The 21,726-nt window shown below is 42.1% G+C and overlaps 3 protein-coding genes across 8 annotated transcripts in view; all 3 read right to left on the bottom strand.

The window, feature by feature from the left end:
* Positions 1-2,302, bottom strand: part of celf3a (cugbp, Elav-like family member 3a) — a 39,429-nt gene extending 37,127 nt beyond the window's left edge. For 4 of the 5 annotated variants that reach the window (XM_078955392.1, XM_078955397.1, XM_078955394.1 and 1 more), the window contains exons 1-2: positions 2,164-2,302; positions 687-799 (exon numbers count right to left, since the gene is read on the bottom strand). The gene's annotated coding sequence lies outside the window, so the exon portion shown is untranslated. Of the gene's footprint in view, positions 1-686; positions 800-926; positions 1,086-2,163 lie in introns of those variants that run through there. The other variant, XM_078955393.1, reaches the window with a different exon arrangement.
* Positions 1,623-15,152, bottom strand: rprd2a (regulation of nuclear pre-mRNA domain containing 2a). Of its 2 annotated transcripts, none has more exons than XM_020706996.3 (10): positions 14,585-15,152; positions 11,934-12,063; positions 11,663-11,805; positions 8,584-8,636; positions 8,360-8,486; positions 7,185-7,360; positions 5,028-5,370; positions 4,793-4,870; positions 4,039-4,185; positions 1,623-3,958 (listed from the first exon to the last, which is right to left on the bottom strand). In XM_020706996.3, the coding sequence occupies exons 1-10, from the start codon at positions 14,757-14,759 to the stop codon at positions 2,391-2,393; spliced, it is 2,940 nt and encodes a 979-aa protein (XP_020562655.1). In that variant the 5' UTR covers positions 14,760-15,152; the 3' UTR covers positions 1,623-2,390. The 2 variants fall into 2 exon arrangements, with proteins under 2 accessions (XP_020562655.1, XP_011479065.1); XM_011480763.4 differs by having other exon boundaries at positions 4,793-4,945; positions 14,585-15,116.
* Positions 15,153-15,935: 783 nt separating this feature from the next.
* On the bottom strand, positions 15,936-20,314 carry ciarta (circadian associated repressor of transcription a). Its single transcript, XM_004073957.5, has 6 exons — positions 20,130-20,314; positions 18,516-18,842; positions 18,354-18,429; positions 18,195-18,273; positions 17,963-18,110; positions 15,936-17,834 (listed from the first exon to the last, which is right to left on the bottom strand). The coding sequence occupies exons 2-6, from the start codon at positions 18,840-18,842 to the stop codon at positions 17,472-17,474; spliced, it is 993 nt and encodes a 330-aa protein (XP_004074005.1). The 5' UTR covers positions 20,130-20,314; the 3' UTR covers positions 15,936-17,471.
* Positions 20,315-21,726: the final 1,412 nt, after the last annotated feature.

Genomic DNA, 21,726 nt, shown 5'->3' with positions numbered 1-21,726 from the left:
TTTTTGCTTGCATTTTAATAGGATCCAGGGAGCCACAGACATTGCATAACTAGCAATGTTTTTAGATGAGCTATCAGGTGTAAATTAATCACTTATCATTGTGACTTAATTGGTAATTAATACATTTTTAAATCAGATATTTTTTCTTTTGTGCTTCCGTTTTAATTTACAATATTTATAAATTATCAAATGCAAGTTTGTGCTGCAAAAATTCAAGGAATATTTGTCCCAATGACCCCTAAAGATGTAAGGATAAAGATAAATTAAATCCAGATTAAAAATCCGTATTCTAGAACTAAATGTAACCAGTTACTTATTGAAACAGATGGCTTTGAAATTTTAATTCCTGCTTTTCCGTCCATTTGTGAAACAACTTTGAATGAAGCCATAAAACGCAGCATTTAAGGACAGAAATAAAGGATTTTTAGATAATTCCACTTTTTCCAAACTCTGCTGTAAACAGTTTGTCAGGCGCATGCGCAATTGCAAAGAAAAAAAATCCCAACAGGTTTTATTTTTGTTTTATTAAATTAAATAAGTCACTTGTTGGACAAAATAAAAAGCTCAAGTAACTTTACTTACTGACTTTCTTCAACATCTCTGTTCTGTTGCGTTCCCGCTTAAAACGGATTTTTTTTAAACGGTCAAATTCAGGCTGCCATGAATTTTAGCCACGTGACACTCACAGGGTTCTGATGACGTAACGGGAGGCTTCCGCTGAGACCCTCCTCCGCCCGGAGCATCAGTCCCGCCTCCTCTTCTGGGAGAGCTGTGAATCCTAGCGGGAGGAAGCGGCACCCTGAGGAGACGGATGAAGAGGAGGAGAAGGAGCGTTAGCCTTCACCAGAACCAGCTGACTGTCCAACAACACAAAGCTGAAGCCGGAAATGATCCCAACTAACTCAACCCGCGAGGTGTCCAATCACCTTTTTAGAACTTTATTTAAAAAAATATGTTTTCAAAACAAATTGTAGTCTTTCTTTTCAGTCCAGACAGAATCACAGCGCCGGTTCTTCTGTGTAAATGATGACGGAATTATTCAGTTTAATAGATGCATCCATCACTGAACTAGTTTTAGATGATCTGGTTGCCATGGAAACATGTCAATCAACCCACTTCGAACGACTTATCACAACTTCTCAGCAGAATATTTCCCTGAAAACGTGACCAGAATAAAGATGATTTACTGCTGTTTTTATTTGAAGCCCAAATTTATCATTTTGAAAAATAATACACAGAAATTAAGCTATGAAGAATGCTAATCTATAAAATGAATACTATGATTGATCTGATCCGCTTTAATGTTTAAATATGTAAGAAAATGTTAAAGATTATTCATGTAAAAAAAAGGGTCAGTATATGGATTTTTTTAAAGACAAATCTGGATTGTGTTTGCAGAAAAAAACATGTAAATATCTCTGCAAAAACAATACAGTTCATCTGTTTACAATCAAAAAAATAAAAATCATTGATGTTTTTTAACTTAAATATATATAGTACAGATTAGTAAAACTCATTTATTTAATATCTAGAATTCAAGATTTTAATTCAGTAAAAATGGTCTCTTAGGTTTCCTGAAAATAAGTTCAAACTCTCCACATATGACAGAAACAAACAACACATTTTTTTTCAAATTCAGATTTTTATTATTCAGTACAAGGAAATAAAACTGAAGACAAACATCTTCATCTCCTCCAGAAGTGTGCTTCCTCTGCGTCGCTGTCAGGGCCCGGGGAAAAAAAATGAAAAAAGAACAACTTCCACCTTTTGCTCCGTCAAGAACTTTTTAACGTTTTCTTTCGGTGGAAACTCGAGACGTACATCTATCACCGAAGGTTTTTCCTGCACTACTGGAAAGATCATCTGCTCACAAAACAACCCAACATCGATGGAAATAACCGTTAGACTCGACTGAAGGCTGAAGTGCAAGAGGAGCAGTCAAAACTGCTCGGCTTGAAAATATGAAATATTTACAACCTTTTTATTTTTTTAACCTTTGTAGCAAAAATATTTTCAAATTCAACTAAAAATGAGTAATTTTTGATTTGAACTCACAGTGGAGGACATGCAGGCCTCACTCTGCTACCACGAATCTTCATGTTGAAGCAGAAAACACCAAAGTGAGTCATATATGTATATTTATATGTAAGTATATGCATCCACCTCTGTTTCCTTTCATCTTCTGTCTCGGCTCCTCGGCTCAGCCGCCCTCAGAACCTCCGTGTCTCTGTGTTCTTCGTCTTCAGCGCTCGTCTGACGTTTCCTCCATTTTTTCTTGGGGGGTGGGGTGGGGGTGGGGGGGTTGTCGCTGCCAAGCCCCTCCCCATGTTTTCCGTGGACTTTTCAACAGCCAGCGAGGAGCTTCTTCAGTGTCCACCGCCGACGCCCCATCAGAACCGCGGCGGCAGAAATGGTCTCTTTGGGGCAAACATCGGACCCCCTCCTCTTGGGCCCGGCCGCTTGACCCTTAACCTTGGCTCGGGACCGTGGAACCGCTGGAACGGTAAGTGGGGCGGCCCCCTGGGGTGAGGGGGGCGGTGCAGAGGTCGGGGTCCGGGATGGCGGTGTTCGTGAAGTGGAGGAGGCCGCCGTGGCATAAACTGTGGTGGCGGGGGCCGCTGCTGGAAGTCGTAGTAAGAATCTCCCCCTATGGGGGGGACGGGCCGCCCCCGGCCTCTGGGGAAAGGCTGGTGGTTGCCCGGTGGGAAAAAGGGCTCCTCGTGGGGGTAGAAGGTCTCGTGGGGAAAGTCATGCCGGGCGTTGTTGTGATACTGTTCCGGCCCCTCCTGGTAATGCAGGTCCTCGGGGGGGTGGGGCTGCCACGGGTCGGCGTCGTACATGGGATCTTCAGAGTGCAGCAGAGACTTGTGCTGATGATCCATGACCACCATGCCACCGAGGGCGCTGTCCCTCCCCAGCCCCGGCTCCTCTCTGTGAAGCTGCTCCGGAGGGACGGCTGTGTTGCTGGTTGGGGGAGGCATATTGTCAAAAATGGGTGGGGGAGGCGGGAGCTTTGGAACAGGAGGGAGGGTGCTGGTAAAAAAGCTGGGGGCTGCTGTGGGCACCTGCTGGGGGGCAAACCTTTGAAGGTCCTGAGTTGGCTCCGTTTGGAATGGGAAAACCCCAGACGGCTTGTTTTCTCCAACACGGTCAGTCACTGCTCCATGGTAACCCCCAGGCTGTTGGGAGCCCCCCTCTTTATAGTTATTCCCGTACCAGTTTCTGTCATTTGCCCCCGGAAACCCCCCCACATTCTGCGTGTTAGCAACACACCCTGGGGCAGCGGCCTGCGAAGAAACCTGCTGGTAGGGCGCAGCGGGAAGCGCGGCCCCGGGGTACGGCTGGTACACCTGCCCGTTCTGGGCCGTACCTGGCTGGGGGCGTGTCTGCTGCTGGGGTTTGGCGGGGGCTGGAAGGAGGCTATCAAAGGCCAGTGGCGCTTTCCCAGCAGCTTCGCCAACAGACAACACATTTCTGCTGGAAGCGAACGGGGCCACTGCCGGTTTGTCCAAGATCTCATCTTGAGTCGGGGTCCCTCCCCCTTCGTCCCTCACAGGGGTCCCTCCCTGCGTGTCCGTGCTGAGACTGCTCCCCCCCTGAGCTGAGTTGGACGAGAAGCCCAAGTCGAAAGCACTGAAAGCCGGGTTTCCTTTTAGGAAACTGTGGATTTTCGAATCTAAGCTGGAGGAGGAGGAGGGGGTTTCTGGCTCTGCTGTCAAATCCATGTCCCTGTGCAGCGCTTGGACCAGGGCAGAGGCTTTGTTGGAGGTCTGGTGGGGGGCTGAGGCCTTCGGCTGGGTGGAGGAGACGGACGAAGGCACGGATGCTTCAAAAGAGAGTGACGGACTCTGGAGGGGTGCGGCCGCCGGAGACGTGGATAACGGAGACGGGGTTATCTTATCGGCACTGTTGCATTCTGGGACGTCGGCAGCAGGGCTGTTCAACATGGTGGTCATGCCTGAATGAGGAGAACAAGTTAGAGGGAAATCTTTGCTCTATGACGTCATACGTGAAAGGTTGTTCAGGGTTTCTTCTCACCCTGGAGGCTGGTCTGGCTCTGGACTTTAGACAGAGCGCTGAGAAGATCCGCCGGACTCACATCCACCTTGGAGAGAAGGCTGACCAGCGAACTGGCATTTCCTAGGACCACAGGTGCAGCAGGTGGAGGTTTTTCTATGGTTGGTCCTGTGAAAAAAAGTGACTCATAAACTTTTGCACTGGGAAAAACCAAATCCAGTAAGTAGTTTTCAAGGACATAGTTTCTGCAGAGCAGCAGCAGTCACGGAAATATTGATGAAAATTCTGGTTTTGGTGTTTTCAACATGTTCTTGTAGCATTTTCCTGACGATAAAGGCCTTATATAAAAGAAATTAAGCTCAAAATAACGTTTCTCAGCAAAAAAGAAAAAAAAACAAATTCTGCAGCCTATTTGTGACGTAGAAGAAATGCTGGGCGGCCAACAAGCTCCCTAAGACGGGGAGAGGAGAGGAGGAAGAGAGGCAGGGGCGGTTTTTTGAGCCAACAGTGAATTTCTAATGAAATCCTGCTGCTTTGCAGAAACTATGTCCTAGAAAACAACAAAGTTTTTTATAGATTTTGTCCACAAACGGCATCATCACAATAAAATAAAATAAAAAGACCACAGCAAACACTTTGAACATGGATCAAAAGATGATCAGAGTGGTACTTTCATTTCTGATTGAGCAATTTTTTTGTCTGAAAACAGGAACTAAAAACCGAGAAGATTCTAGGTAAAAAGTGTGGAGCTGTCAGAACACCTGGACGCACTCACCTGTGTAAGTCGCGGTTTCCACTGCAGCTCTGAAAGGTGCCGGAGGGGCCAGGACCTGACCCGCGGTTGGATCTGTGGCTGCAGAGGAGCAGATTTTTGCAGTGACTGGAGTGGACACTTTAGGGAGGGGGGCAGATTTAATCTGCTCCTCAACTAGAATGAGATTTATTGAACTGAAGTCAGAGCTGCAGTCCATAGATGTCAGCATGAAAGTATGAAGCTTCCCCACATTTACCTATAATGCGCCCGTCGTCCGCCTCTTCGTCCGACAGATCCATGTCCTCCACTTCACGATTGTCGTTCCCCCCGAGGACCTCTGGGTTTCTGGGGGACGCTCCCGGCGAAGACAGGGGACTCGGCGCCGGAGGCTCCGCATCGTCATCCATGGCGGAGCCATCGAGATCCGGGTCGGGCCGGGCCAGCTCCAGGCCGTGAAAGGGGCTCTCTGAGCCGGTGGGGGACGGCGCGTCGGCAGACGGTGAGGGGATGGGGGAGTCGTCCAGGTCTGGCAAACTCGCTTTCAGGGCATCGAGCTTCCGCTTTAGGTGGGAGACCCGGTTAGCGAACGTTTGGTAGGCCTGCGGGGGAACAGTGAGCGGTTTAGGGCAGGAAGAACACCCGAATTCCCAAAACACAAACTGGAAAAGGACAGAAACTTTATTTTATCAACATTTTAGGCCTCCAGCTTCTACAGTTTACCTGAAAGATAAAAGAGCTGATTATGAATGAAGGAAGACATTTGATTGATCTTATTATAAGTATTGCAGTGGTTTTCTCCCAGGTTGAAGGTGAACATGAGAAGAAATATTATTTTGGCATCAGAAAATCCAAAATTGTACATTCCCCTAACCGTCTCCCCGAAATTTGTTTTCGACCTTTGTGAATCTCTTTGGCGCTTTAAGAAAACGAGGGATGTTTAATGAAATTTCAGAAGAAAAAGGAGAAAAAATGTCTCACAATTGAGGTGAAAGGAAACATAAAAAGACCTGTGAGGTTTTAAAAACCTCTTTTTTTTATTTTAGGGTCTGATTGTGCCGGTCCAAACCACAGCCCTTGTTCACAGACTCGTGCCCTGGTGTGGGGGTCAAGGCGTTGCCATGGCACCCGTTACACGAGTGCATGCAGCGCTGAGTCATGTTTCTGACTTGAAACGTTTGTTTGGATGACAAATAAGGACACCAGGAGAAGAACTAGATCTTCTGTTTCCACCGTGCACGCTGCGTGCACAAGAGCAGCATCAAAGACACTTCAGTCCAGAAATAGTTAGGGCACACAACAAATGCATATAATAATAATAATAGAAGTTGTGATTTTCAGATCTTCCTGAATTTGTTTCCAAAACTAACAGTTAAATGCATCAGAAGAATAATATATATTAATATATATAATTATTTAATCATCCGTTGATAACTTTGGCGTTTTTCTCTTAATTCTGTTTCATCTCGAATGTGATGCTCCACAGTCATCACAGCATCACCTTTTAACATCCACTCCAATGAAAATTCTGTTAACATCTTCTTGATGCATTTCTCTGATGACGAATGGATGGATGGATGCATTCTCTGAAGAAAGTTAGGCTTAACATGGATTTCTGAGTATTTCTTTGTTCAAACTGCTGTAAATCAGGAAAAAAAACGTTGTTTTTATTTAAGTAAGAGTGTATTTGTGATGTAGTAAAGACGCTGGGCGGAGCCATAAGCTCCCGCCCCTTTCTGATGATCCATGAACGTCTACGTTTTCCTCGTCTGAGCTGGAATCTGGATCCAGACTGTACGTCTGGATAGCCAAGATATTGCTCACCATTTTGGCTGCACCGCTAATGTGGACTGTAAGCTAGCAGGGAGAGAGTGTAAACAAAAGCCTGATGGGAATTGAACACAGGCGGACTCTGCCCCACAGCTTAGAGGTGAATTTCTGATGAACTCCTGCTGCTCTGCAGAAACTCTGTCCTAGAGAAGAATGCCTTTTTTGATCTTGGCTAAAAACATCATAATCATAATTAAAAGACCACTGAGAAACCTTAAAATAAAATTCAAATGTAGATAATAATAATAGAAATTGTGATTTCCAGATCTACATGAATGTGTTATGATGCCAAAACAAAACAGTTGAATGCATTAGAAGATATATATATCTAGTTATTTATTATTTTAAAATACGTGAGAAGATGATCAGAGTGAGACTTTAAGGGTTTGAGAAGATCTGCTGAAAACGGAGAGGCTGTTTGTGAAGCTCCACTGGGAATTCTGAGCGACATAAATGAGCGGGAGTTTGATGAAGAGCAACACAAACCGGACACGAACTCATGATATCAAGTTGGTACATATTTTTACATCGCTCTCCTAAAAAACAAACACCTGAGAAACTCTGATCTAAACCGTGAATGACTTACGTTAGCAACAATCTTGACCTCCTTGTACTGCATCTCATAGAAGATGTCTGCATTAGTGAGGGCCTCCAGGAGCTGAGGGCCGGTTTTCATTTGCTTCTCGAAGAACTTCACAAACTCGTGGAGCTGTGCGCTTCCCTCCTCAAAGTCCTTGGAGAACTTCTTTCCTCCTGTTTTGTCTGCGACATGCAAAGAGAGAACAGTTAGTTTGCTGATATTTAAAAGAAAGTGTATTTAAAATCAGAAACAGAAGCTTTATGTTTTCTACTTTAGTGTTTTTTTTTGAGGTTTGAACTCATTGAGACCCAGAACACACACTGAAAGAATATTCCAGAACCCCTGAGGGTTCTCCAGCATCAAGATCTAGTCAGTCTTTACAAAAAACAACCACATTTAGACAGAATAAACTTTCTGTTTTCATCATGAATGACCCCGTTTCCTGCTTTGTCTTTCCAACTATTTCCTGCCTTCAGGATTTCATGAATGTTTTGAGCTGCAAAGAATTTTCTCAACCGGGTAAAATGAACTGAGCAACTTCTTACAGTTCATTTCAAACTTCTTCATTTAAATTCGGTTTGTTTTTATTAATTGTATTTCTATTTAACCAGACAAAGAGCCATCGACATCATGACCTCTTCCTGTTCAGGGCTTTTGCAATAATTTAAGGTAATCTTGTTCAAAAATTCCACAAAGAGGCATAAAAACATGTCGTGTCCATGTATGAATGTGCAGTAGCTGACCTTAAAGTTTTATAGAATTCAGTTATTGGGGTTTAAACTCCATCTGAGGCTAAATTTGTCTGTTCTTTGGGAGGCAAACAACAACAAAAGACAAGAAAAAGTGACGTTTTCCCAAACACCAAACACTGAGAGCCGATGAACGTTGAACTTGTGACCAGAATTTGTGAAGAACATTTTGAGACAGGAAGCAGAACGTGCGGCATGAAGATAAGTGAAATAAAGATGACAACAGATGACGAGATCGGACAGGGTTGGTCCCAAACCGCGGCAGCTCACCGGGTCGCCTCATTTGTTTTAACATATGCTGAATCCAGAAGAATTAAATGTCATCTGACTTGAAACACGCATAAACCTCCTGTTTTTGCACCTCAGCTCCATCCCAATCCCTGCTAGAGTCAGAAGACATAACATGTATAAAATGTGGACGTCATCAGGCACCTTTGAGTTTCTTCAGAGCATCAGTGCTGAAGATATCGACCCTCATGGCAGCGAGCTGTTTCTCCCGGAGGTCAACCTCCTCCAGGGACCTTTTGTACTTGGACAGCTGGTCCAACAGGGCCTGAGGCTGAGGACAGAGGGAGTCGGGAATGTCAGATCAGTAGAACCTCCACAGCATCCCAAACAAAGAATATGACAATACAAACATTTAGAGCTGTACTCACCACAAACTCAGCCAGAACTTTAGAGCGTAGATCCGCCTTTGACTCCACTGGAGCTTCAGGTCGAACGAAAACGACAAAATTCAATCCATCAGATAAAACACTTTTTAGACGTTTCTAAAACAAAGTGTTTATATTTAAAAAAAACATACAAAAAAAACAGGCATTTTTCCCTCAACCCCTGCATTGTAAACCATTACATTACAAAAAATATACAGTACAGACCAAAAGTTTGGACACACCTTCTCATTCAAAGAGTTTTTCTTTCTTTTTATGACTATTACAATTGTAGAGTAACACTGACACATGTGGAATTATATACATAACAAAAAAGTGTGAAACAACTGAAAATATGTTCTTCATAGTAGCCACTTTTTAATTTGATTACTGCTTTGCACACTCTTGGCATTCTTTTGATGAGCTTCAAGAAATGTTTTTCACGTCACAGGTGTGCCCTGTCAGGTTTATTAATAAGTGTGATTTCTTGCCTTATAAATGGGCTTGGGACCATCAGTTGTGTTGTGCAGAAGTCAGGTGGACACACAGCCGATAGTCCCTCTGAATAGACTGTCAGAATTTGTATTATGGCAAGAAGGAAGCAACCAAGTACAGAAAAACGAGTGGTCATCATTACTTTAAGAAATGAAGGTCAGTCGGTCTGAAAACTTTGAAAGTGTCCCCAAGTGCAGTCACAAAAACCATCAAGCTCTTAAAGAAACTGGCTCACATGCGGACCGGCCCAGGAAAGGAAGACCAAGAGTCACCTCTGCTGTGGAGGATAAGTTCATCCGAGTCACCAGCCTCAGAAATGGCAGGTTAACAGCAGCTCAGATTAGAGAGCAGGTCAATGGCACACAGAGTTCCAGCAGCAGACACATCTCTACAACAACTGTTTAAAGGAGACTGTGTGGATCAGGCCTTCATGGTAGAATATCTGCTAAAGAAAGGCAACAAGCAGAAGAGACTTGTTTGGGCTAAAGAACACAAGGAATGGACATTAGACCAGTGGGAATCTGGACTTTGGTCTGATGAGTCCAGATCTGAGATTTTTGGTTCCAACCACCGTGTCTTTGTGCGACGCAGAAAAGGTGAACGGATGGACTCTACATGCCTGGTTCTCACCGTGAAGCATGGAGGAGGAAATGTGATGGTGGGGGGGTGCTTTACTAGTGACACTGTTGGAGATTTATTCCACATTGAAGGCATACTGAACCAGCATGGCTACCACAGCATCTTGCAGCATCATGCTATTCCATCTGGTTTGCGTTTAGTTGGACCATCATTTATTTTTCAACAGGACAATGACCCTAAACACACCTCCAGGCTGTGTGAAGGGCTATTTGACCAAGAAGGAGAGTGATGGGGGGGCTGTGCCAGATGACCTGGCCTCCACAGTCACCGGACCTGAACCCAATGGAGATGGTTTGGGGTGAGCTGGACCGCAGAGTGAAGGCAAAACAGCCAACAAGAGCTAAACATCTCTGGGAACTCCTTTAAGACTGTTGGAAGACCATTTCAGGTGACTACCTCTTGAAGCTCATAAAGAGAATGCCAAGAGTGTGCAAAGCAGTAACCAAAGCAAAAGGTGGCTACTATGAAGAACCTACAATATGACATATTTTCAGTTTTTTCACACTTTTTTGTCATGTATATAATTCCACATGTGTTAATTCACAGTTTTGATGCCTTCAGTGTGAATCTACAATTTTCATAATCATGAACATAAAGAAAACTCTTTGAATGAGAAGATGTGTTCAAACTTTTGGTCTTTACTGTATAGAATTTATATAAAAATCTGGCTTAATGCTAATGTGGGGAAATAATAATAAAAAATAAAAAAACACCCTCAGTTCAAAGCAACCATCCCAACCAAGAAGACCCCCTGTGCAACTGTTCCCAGTAAAAGTTTAGTAAAAAAAAAAACAACAACGATTAAAAGAAGATAAAAATGATCCTAAAACACAGTAAAAAAATATGAACACATAAAATAATTTTAATATCAAGTGCTTCTAAATTTTCAGGTAAAAGTAGGTTAGAAAGCTTTTGAGTATTTTTTAACATGGCTAGTTTCTATCACACAATCACTAATGTAGAAATAAGTACCGTATTTCAACTGTGAAGAACAGTTTAAACTGCAAGCTGTCAGCTACGCGGAGGAACATGGGAATCGAGAAGCTGTGAGAGGATTCAAGATTCGTGAATCCATGGTTCGCGAGTGGAGGGAGCTGGAAAACGAATTCTGACTAGTCAAGAAGACGCAGCTGACACAAGATTGACTTGAGCGATGGATCAACGATCAGAGAAAAGCTGGGAGAAGCGTCTCTACACTCACCATTCGACTGAAGGCAGTAACGCTTGCAGAAGAAATGAAAATTGAACATTTTCAAGGAGGTCCTTTGGTATTGGTGCTTTTGTTTAATGAAACGGTGCAATTTTTCCATCCGGGCAAGAACTACAGTGGCCCAGCAACTTCCAGCGGATTACAATGAAAAGCTGTCCATCTTACACTCCTTTTACTAAGACTGAGAGGCAGCTCCAGGTGAGTTACTTCACAATCTGTGAAGTAACTGTAGTTATTTGTAGTAGTTGTAGTTGCTTGGGCTAACGTGTCTGCTTGCTCTGCTCTTCATTCATGAGGAGCAACACAGCAACGAGACGGACTCCGACGATGACAAAAGGGAAGTTGGCGTGTTTGTTAGAAATGTAGCCAAGCTGTTCATTTCAGATACAGGAGATGAGGACTTTGATGGATTTTTGAATGGCGATTGACGACTGAAAAAACGAAAAATAAATCATGACCAACTCAGCCCGCGCCTTAAAACCCGATGCACCTTTTGTGTGTGTTAAATACAGAAAAAGAACCCATAACTGAAACTGCGCCCTATAACCCAGTGCGCCCTTTGGTCGTAAAAATACGGTACACTAGCATTCCACGTCATGTGCTGACTTGTATGGAATTGAGTAGAATAAAACTTTATTGATCCCACAAAGGGGAAACTACTAAAATAATATTCCTACTGAACATTCCGAAAAACATTAAAAAACTCTTTTACTGGAAAATATCGACTGTAACTGAACTCACTTTGTTGTTCAGCAGGAGGAGAATCTTCTTTGGTTAAGATGTTCTTCAGCTCAGCAATTAGAGCTCCTGAATACACATCCCTCTCCTCCCAGATGGACAGAATCCTCTCCACGGACTTATGAACCTTGGAGTCGCCCTCATGGCTGCAAAAAGGAAGACAGGATCATAAAATAAAACAGTAAAATGCCCCTTTTACTCTTTGGGTTACACAGCAATACATCCAAACTAGAAGGAAAGTCTATAGGAAACTGCATATAGTGAAAGTTTTTACCTGACCAGCAGAAAGGCGTCTGGAAGCAGTTCTGCAAACGCCGTCCGGTAAACGATGGCGTTCTTTCTTTTGCAGTTCTGAATGACATCGTTGGCGACATACAGCAGGTTGAGGCGGTGAGCTGAGTCAGCTGTTTGGGGAAAGAGGAACACCGTGAGGGAGGGCTGATGTTCTCTGGAGATCCAACACCTGGAGAAGGCTGTCGGCAGCTGGCGTCGCCAATGTTTATTAGATGGAAATGTTTTTTATAGGTAGAGCAGGAAATAACATCCATGATGGTAAAGACCAAAACTGAGTCTGCTTGTTTGGGATCATTACTGGAGAAAGAAAAACATGTTTAAAAGATTGAAAAGGTGATCATTTTGTGAATGTAAATTGTAAATAGTTAACTCGTTTCCATTTTTCAAAGGCAGAACAAATAAATAAAAATAGATCAAGAAATAACTTCATCACAAACTGAGCTTAACGCCAAATCGAAGGTAAACTTTTATTATGTGTGTTTTAAATTAAAAAACAGCAAACTTAATATATTATATAATAGAGTGCCTGTATGAGTTGACAATCAAAGCTAGATAGACCGCATCAAAAAAGGTTTCCTTTGGCCCCGCCCCCTCAGGACTACAGAGAATCACATGATTTGGCTTTTGGCTTTTACATAGAGCTGGTTTTGAAAACTATTTTTGTAGTACAAGCACCAAATTTGACATGGATGTACCTTAGGATCCCCTCTTTCCCATAAGAAAAATCCAAACATATTTCAAAATATATTGAATACAAAAAATTGCAATACATATAATAGTACGCCTCTAGTTTTACATGTGAAAGTGATACATCACAGCAATGACAATATTAAAAATGTGTATAGATTTTAGCAGCGACAAGCAAACCTAAGTTTTGAGGTTTCCCCGGTAAGCGGGCTTTTTAGAAACCCACACTGCTGAGGAAATCATCCATGTGACATTATTTCAGTCAGGTTTAGGAAAGGTTGTGTGTTCTTATCGCACATGTTTCTATCATGATGTGAGATTCAGTGTACATATAACCTCAGAGAAGAAGCCTTCCTCTTGTATTTGCTGGTTCTAAGAAAAAAAAAAAAACTTTACTTCTGTAGTCAGTTGATCCACAACACAAGGAACCAAATCTGGACGTTAGGTTGTGGAGCAAAAGCGATGGAAAAGCTTCAACCATGAGGCAAAGAAAGACGGGGAATAAGTCTGAGTGGGTTTGTGCTGCAATATCTCTGGTTGAGGAGGCTGACTGAGAAAAGCCCTCAAGTCGAAGCAGACAGACTCTGGAGACAACAGATCCAGACGGACCAACGCCCCGTGGCTCTGCCGGTGACGACCAAATTTGAAAAATTCCTTTTGAATTGTATTGCCAAACGTTCTAATAAACTGTCAAACATCATGTGAGGACATTAATGTTACAACAACCCTGTGTGCCCATTGACTGTACATGAAAACTGAAGTGAGTGACCCCTTCACCCTGCAAACAGGAAGTACCAGCAGGCTCTAAGAGGTTTGACCAAGATAACCAGCTGTCAGTCATTCTATTGGTCAGAAGAACCATTCTTGATCTGATACCTTTTTAATAATCCTCTTATATTTCATGATGGTTTTTTTTTCTGTTTACCTTTTGTTGTTGTTACTCAAGTTATAAACTGACCAATCAGATGTCTCAATGAAAGTAGGTGGAGCGTGCTGGACCCCCAAGTCCAATGTGCAAAACGTGGGACAGATTTTAGTGTAGCCCGCTTTCAACTGTAAGCAACTTAGACTAAAATAAAGTGAAACGGGTTTTCTGAACTGCATTTGACTCAAAAGGTTCTGAAAATGGTGAGTGGGTGGGACAAATAAAAGAAGCTCTATGTCACCCGCATCGTTTGAGTTGTAACGCACAAAAATGTTAAAAGCTATAAACCTCTAGATCATTTCAAAAACTATACATACAAGTTTATTTATAGGCTTCAATGAGATATTTACTTTTGAAACCAGCCTTCAATCGGTGGTCATTTATGGAACTTCCTGGGTCTGGCTTCAAATTCAAACAAAAAACATAAACATAATATTTACAGTTTATGGTAAATGGATCAAAATGTTATTTCTGATGACAGTAGTTTTTATTATAACTCAATATTATGGACTATTTTAGAATCCACTGTTTATAAACTGTAATTTGAGTAAATAACAGCCTGTGTATTACACGATGATGTATTACACATGTATTTCCAAAAATATATCATAAATAAATAAAAATACAAATATTGGATACATTTTTGGGGGGAAATGTTTTGCATTTCAGATCAACTTCTTTATTAACCTATCAGACTAAAAGTACATATTTATTCGCGTTTTTAAATTTTCAAACAATACATTATATGTTAAAAAATATTTAAAAAAAACAATCAAAAACGTTTACTTTTCTCTTCTTTCTCCAAATAAAAGTACGGATGATATAAATGTTTTACTACACGAGTTGGTGAAGTCACATTTGATTTTCCGTCGTGTTACCAGACTAAAACTTATTATCCAGCGGCTAAACTTAAAGGAGAGAAAGGATGTTTACATTTAAAACTGTACACTGACTGTCAAAAAAAGCTGTTCCTGAAGCTGCAGTCTGGAGAAACTTTGGTGGAGCTCAACAGTACTTACATTTCTTCAGACACTTCATCCAGTGCCGTACAATGAGGCTATGGTATTTCTTGTTATCGATGCACCACGTTGACAGCCCTTGAATAGAGTCCATCGTGTTGCTCACGGTTCGAAACTTCCTCTCTAATGTCGCCTCAAAAGAGCCGCCAGAAGCGGCTTTAGCGCCCGCTGCCATGTCCACAGGCGCTCGCGCTGCGCTCTCTCATTACAAACCCAACTAGCATGGGACTAGCGCTTAGCTTAGCGTTCTAGCTTCACAGACAGCGGATTCCCGCACATTCAGCACCAGCTCCGCTCGGATGATGCATAAGATAAACGTTACCTTTTGTTTTTCTGAACTTCTTTCCCCGTTTGGAAAGACAAGCAAAATTAGAGTCTATAAAGCAAGCACGGGTCTATGTTTGTTATTAACAGGTTACGGATAAAAGTTAGCGCCGCGCTTCATCCTGTAGCGGTTTAGTCGTTGATATGAGCACTTCCGCTGGCGAAAGAAGACAGCAGCGCCACCCAGTGTCGCGGATGTTAAGGGGCTGGGAACCAATACAGTTGGTTAGCGCCACCTGCTGCCTGTTTTTGGAATTCAAAATCCTCTCAACCGTCTTATGCAAAAGTGAAAACAGTAAAGATGTTTTTAAAGCAGGCGTCCCAATTTTGTTCACATCAGAAAAAAAGTACATTTAATTTATAACTTTTTTTTGTGTCTAAATATTGTTTTTGCAATTTTTGAAAGCTAAGTGAACATTTAATTTATTAAGAAATGGAATTAATCAGTTATATATTTTTTGGAAATAAAAATTGCCTTTCTCATTTGGCCTATTTCAACAAAAGTTTTCATTTAATTTGACTGAAATTTGACCTTTTCCCACATTTTTATTTAAAAACATTTTCTCCCGGGACTCCGGCTTCTTCCCAAAAAAAAAAAAACATGCTTCATGGTGTAACTGGTTATTCTAAATTGTCCATAGCTGTGAATGCGTGTGTGTGATTGTGGCCCCTGTGTCAGACTGGCGACCTGTCCAGGGTTAACCCACGAGTGGCCAGGATAGGTTCCGGCAGCCCAGTGACCCCGAAAGGGATAAAACAGCCCTACAAGATTTTTAACCTCATCTAAATACATTGATAATATTGTATTGTAGGGCTAAAAAAAATAGAAAACTCCAGAAAAAGAATTTATTTTAAAATTGTGTTGGGACTTTAACATGATGAGGGAAAAGAGTTAAAGGGACCCATGGCAGCAGAGTTTAAGCACGATTCTCTGCTTTTAATCCCATCAGATTACCAAACCAGATTGCCCAGAAAAATAAATCCAAGACGTGGTCTATTATTTCACAAAAATTCAATCAAAAACACATTTTGACAAACCAAATATTTTAATAACATATAAAAACATTGTTATTCACAGACAGGTATATTTCATTTAAAAATAGTTGGTTAAAAATAAATAAAAACAAAACCGTCAACATAGAAATCAGTCTCTGAGACGACTCAGATGGTTACATTAACCAAATTACAACCACACACTTTTGTTCTTTTTCAATTTCACATTTTAAAAACATCATTTTGCATCAATAATTATGAAGAAAATAAATTACCTTATGACACAAACCCAGATTTTTTTTAGTTGACTATTAAAAATCTTCCTTTTTAAGTGTTTTTTGCTTAGATGATATATCATTTGTTTGAAATAAGGCTCACAGGTGATACACCAAGGACGAAATGTCATTCAACGTGAATGATACCCGATGTAAAACGTTATGATAGAAAATCCCATTAAATATGAAAAAAACAAAAACCTGAATCTGTTAAGGAATGGAAATATTTTGTCTTTTCAAGTATTTTATACTTCATGATAAAAGCACTTAACGTCCCAAATGCTGGAACAGCAACACGGAGGAATAAATTCATTTTCATGGGACAGGTTCACCTCCTTATGACACACAAATGTTCTGAACTGTTCTAATAAATAATAAACCAAATCTCCTGTTCTTGTGTAAACTGCAGTCAGAGCAAAACTCTTAAGTCGATAACTTAGCTGTGAACCACAAACATTTGGTATAAAATTCATTTCAGGAAATAAAAATCTCTCAAGTTTCAATGTCATAAATAACTCCAAAACGTTCACAGATGTGCAGCAATTCCTCATCACTCACAGTGCAGTTGCATTCATTTCAATCCATATGGAAATGATCAAAGAAAGAGACATTTGGAACTTTTTCTCTCAAAATTAACATCAGTTTGTTGCTACTTTAATATTTTTACCTAACTGATGCATATTGTGGGGCTTGGATGTGCACATCTGTCGGCGTTAACAGATGTGTGGTTAGCGCTGAAGCTGCACACGACGTAAGGAAGCTTTTCTTTGGCACTTTCAGCCGCCGCGGCACGGCTTCCCTTCACTCACATGAATGCCCTTTGCAATCGGCGGGGGGGGGGGTTCCCCGCCATGGACAGAGCAGGACACCCCCCCCCATTACTCTAAAAGGTTCATCGACCAGGAGTGCTTCCAAAAATGACTGAAATATAGTCAATAAAAACAAAAGCAATACTTCTTATATGCTGCTGGATGAAACCTTGATTACCCAAACACTTTCCCTCTAAAATCTAACAGTGACTTATGCCGTCTATCCTTTATGACGTGAAAAACCCTTAAATAATAATGTAGAGTTTCTCCTTTAGCTTGGAGCTACAACAGTAACCCTTCACACAGAAGCTTCTGGTAATAATTGAGTGTAATACTCAGGAGAAATGGGCTTAAAGGAGGCCTTACTCCTCCCTCTCTGGCTCAAACTGACTCTCTCTCCAGTCCCGACTTGCTTATGTAATCCCAGCTGCCCCCTCTGTGCTGGGGAAAGCCTTCTGAGGCATCTCCATGTGATGGCGATGTCCGTCACTGCTGCTTCAGGGGAGATGGAGCAACGCTGTTGCTAGAAGACACTGAACAGTCCTGCATGGCTGGACTTTGGCAAGAAGGAAGCTCGGTATTTCTGCCGTCATGGCTCTTGCCGTGTGACCACGAGCGTCTGCTTACGAAGCCGCGTCTGTCTGTGAACGCGTGTCCAGCTGCACAGTGGCCCCCCGTCGGGTCGGTGCGCTCCTCTTCTGGGGTGCTTGGTTTTTTGGGGGACGGAGGAAGACATGTGGCGACCAGTGGAGCGCCGGCGTGGCAGAGGCCGGGTTCCTGTTGGTGGGGTTTGGGTTTGGTTGGGGCTCTGCCAGCGTCACACGGGTCAGACCAGCTCAGCTTTCGTTTCTGTAACAGAAAACCAGACAAAGTCAAATATGAACATACTGCTTTGGAGCTCTTTAAAGAAGAAAATCCTATCATGTTTTTTTTTAACCACATTTTGTTTTTATTTCCCAATGGGGCCACAGGCTCACCTTCACCGGCATGTGGAGCTGATTCTGGTGCCAGTGTGGGGTCAGAGTTGAAGGAGTTGTTAGCAGCGCGGTGGACTTTAAGGCCCTCTTAGGGAACCACACTTTCAACAGCATCTCGATCTGCAGCAGGTTTTGAAGGTATCTCTCACTGCAAAAACACGAGGAAAACGACGTTAAAAAATGCTCTTAAGTCAGTCAGAATCATGAGAGGAAACTGATTTTAGAAGCTCACCCCATTGCAGGTCTTTGCAATATTCCCAGAATCTTCTGGAGTCTGTCGATGGCAACACTTTGCTGGAAACTGTTCAAACCTTTAAAAAGACAGAACATGCTGATGTCAAAGACACAAACCAATGACAACGTTAAAAAATAAAGTCAGAATGTACCTTACCTTTGTCAAAACGCCCAGTTTTCAGTCCCTGAAGGAGTTCTAGCAGAGGATGGATAAATCTGTGCAAATCAGCGCACTAAAAGAAAGGAGACAAACGTTAACATGCTGGATCTGCGTCTCGTCTGAGGAAAAGGCTGCAGTAAGCTACACTGTGGGACTCACTTTTCGAGCAAAAGCCAGGTCCCCGGTGGTCTGCTGCTCAGCAGCTCCACGAGAGGGCGACGCGTCTGGGTATTGAACCATCTTGGGGCAGAGTCCAGGCTGGTCGTGCTCGGGCCGCGTGTACAATTGATTTGACCGAGGCGGAAACGGCGGTCCCGAAACGTCCTCATCTGATGACAGGCAGCCTTTTTTCCCACCGTCCCCTTCTGCCTCGGAGAAGACGTCCGCCTCATCCTCGGTCTGCTCGCCCTCACTGGGGAGGAAGCTGGAGTTGGAGCGCAGCGAGTCGCAAGACGGCCATTTAGAAGACGCGCTCAGAGAATTCATCTGCAAACACAGGCAGAACCAGAGAAAACAATTACATATTTAAAAGGATTAAAGGCTTTGAATGACCAAAAAACCCACATTTTTAATCAAATTTCACAAGAATTAACTTCAATCTACAATAAATAATATGAATACTTTTTTAACACAAGACCTCCAACCACAAATTTGTATATCAATAACCAAATGTAAATAACATAAACCCAGCAGATCAGGACGCACACTCTAAAGGGACCATCACTAAGGTGAATGTCACGTGATCATGAAGGGCCAAGCCTCCAATTCCAGGAATGACTCAGGCTAGGAGATCAAATGAGAACGGTTGTTTATATAACCACGAGGACCAAGCACCGGGGAAGGAAACGCGTCATTACATCACATTTTTCATAAAAATGTTCATTATAAAATAACTCAAAGTGTGCCAGAAAACCAAAACCAAAAATGTGATCTCTATCAGCAAACCCCATTTCAAAAGAATCTCCACCAAAACTTCTGATTCTTTTACTAAATTCTAAGAAACATGTTATTTCCAATGTAATAAAGTCCAAGAAAAGAGCTCCACCTTGATTTTTTTTAAATCTTTGCAATCACATAAATGTTTAGTTTTATTGTTAAAATCATGAGCTAACCTTTAATGTTCCTCCATTGGGCGCCCATACAAATGTTCACTTAATAAAAAATGTATTTTTAAAGTTTCATTCCATCTATGATACAGTGTAAACCATCAAAACAAATTTAAGCACCATTAAACTTTGCCATTTTTTTTTTAATTTAACTCAGACTAGAAGAAAGTATGCGATTTTTTTTAGGTATATAAGTGGGGAAAAGAGAAAAAATAAAATTCAAACTAACTATAAAAACATATATACACACAAGGGCTGAGAAACAACGAAGCAAAACATGTTATTTAATTCGTAGTTTAATCGAAAAGGTCAAACCGAGGAGCTAGAAATGACCGTTAGCCTGTTCGCCGTTTGTTGCTTTTCACGGGCTCCGCTGTTGACGTCCGCGAAGGACAGCAGTAATAATCCAAGTTTAACGCTTACGCTACATTTAAAACTTTAACAAGTAAACACTTCGCTTTAAATTTAACCCCACATTTGCATACGAGCTTTTCGAGTCACCACGAAACCATTTTCATTTTCGAATGAAAATGTTTCAGGCAGCCGTTATATTATTTTTTATGTAACTCATTAAAAGAACACAATGTAACACAGATATATCAAAAGCTTTTAGTCGTTTGTCGCCGTAAAAATCTTGTTAACAAAAGAAAGTGGGCGTATATCTTACCTTTTTTGAGGATTGCTGGGTAAGCTAGGCTAAAGTGAGGAGCTGATGCGCTCGCGGTTGTTCCTCCTAATGTTCGGAGAGCGCGCGGCACCTTTCCCTTTCTAGAAAACGCCGCTCGTGTTATTGAGGTTGAAGCTCCGCCCCGGACAACAAGTGCTCACGGCAGATGACTCCGCACGTGCCCGAGAGCACTCGCCGAACGTTGGCTAAGTACCGCTCCCTCATTGGCGGACGTTCAACCAATCTGAGGAGAGCTCAACGCTGATTGGCCGTTACTAGTTCAGCTCGAGCCACACCTGTATCAGCAGCACGTGTTGATAGTGTGGTGGAAGAGCAGCACGAGGCAGCCGTCGTTTGAAAAAAACATTGTCGCTCATAACGGGTCACGTTTGACTCGTGCTCATCAAGATATGTAAGAAGTGGTCAAAGAAATGACACACAAAGCAGTCTTGGTAAACATGTTTTGGAAAGACCTTTTCCTCCACTTGATAAGATTTTCACCATTTGCCTGGAATAGTTTGACTGTCTGATGGGATTTGTTTCATTTACAACCTCCTACATCAAGTTTCCTTTATTGCTGAGAAGGCAGGAAGTCTGAAGCTTCTGTTTGAAGGCTTAGAAAATAATCTTATGTAAGTTCAGGCTGGAGAAGTGAATCACTTCTTTGGTCACATGCAAGATGCCTCCAGCAGGATTACATAGCTGCTCCGCTTTGTTTCTGGTCTCCTCATTTAGACAGTCAGTGAACAGCGCCGGGGTTCTGGGTGGGGAAGTCTGAAGTTCAAATGTCTTTCAAAGAATAGGTTCTAACAATGCACATGGGTCGGACTTGTTAACAGATTGACAGCAGGACTAGGTTTCCTGGTACACTAAAGCAGTGGATTAGAAATGTTCTTTATGTGGTTCTTTGTTGCAGTGTCGTTAGCAGGATAGAACATCAGAACATTTAGTTCAAGTTCTTTTTTTTACGATTGCAAACCATAGGAAACAGTAACTGTACAGAATTTGTGGCATCTTATATGGATACAAGACCAACAGTATTTATTGAATGTAAATTACAGGTGAGATGGAACAATGAGTGATTAAAAATGTTTTTTTTTTAAACAGTTCTTCTGCGTCTCTAATCTGGGATTATGAATAAATCTTTTATGAGTTGTAATGACCAGAATCTGGTTGCAGTCCTCCTCCCGTCCTGTCAGTCCAAACGTAAAGGCTTCCTTCATTTTCAGGTGCTCCCTGCATGGAGCCTGATACCCATCAGTGGAAGTGTGCCAACAGACACATTTGTTTATTTCACAACATGTAAAGATTGCTCAAACGTCCACGTGTCCTCAGAGAGGAAGGTGAAAGAAAACGCGTCATCCGTCCAGGTGATCTGGAACTGAAACGTCGCCACATCCTGAAGAACTTCTGCTTTTAAAAGTGACATTCGAACTCTTCGGGCATTTGAGCAACGACTAAATATCCACAATTTAACTTCAGTTTCTCCTACAATAACCTTTAATATAATTTCAACAACCAAAACGCACAAAAATCTGAACTGGTCGCCGATTTACCACCAAAAAAATGAAAAGGTTTATGAGGAACCATGAATAAC

This window comes from Oryzias latipes, chromosome 11 (assembly GCF_053564925.1).
Source record: "Oryzias latipes strain Hd-rR chromosome 11, Olatipes_Hd-rR_3.1".
Taxonomy (NCBI): Eukaryota; Metazoa; Chordata; class Actinopteri; order Beloniformes; family Adrianichthyidae; genus Oryzias; species Oryzias latipes.
The sequence above is the reverse complement of the archived record's forward strand: the minus strand, read 5'-3'. Positions and strand labels throughout refer to the sequence as shown.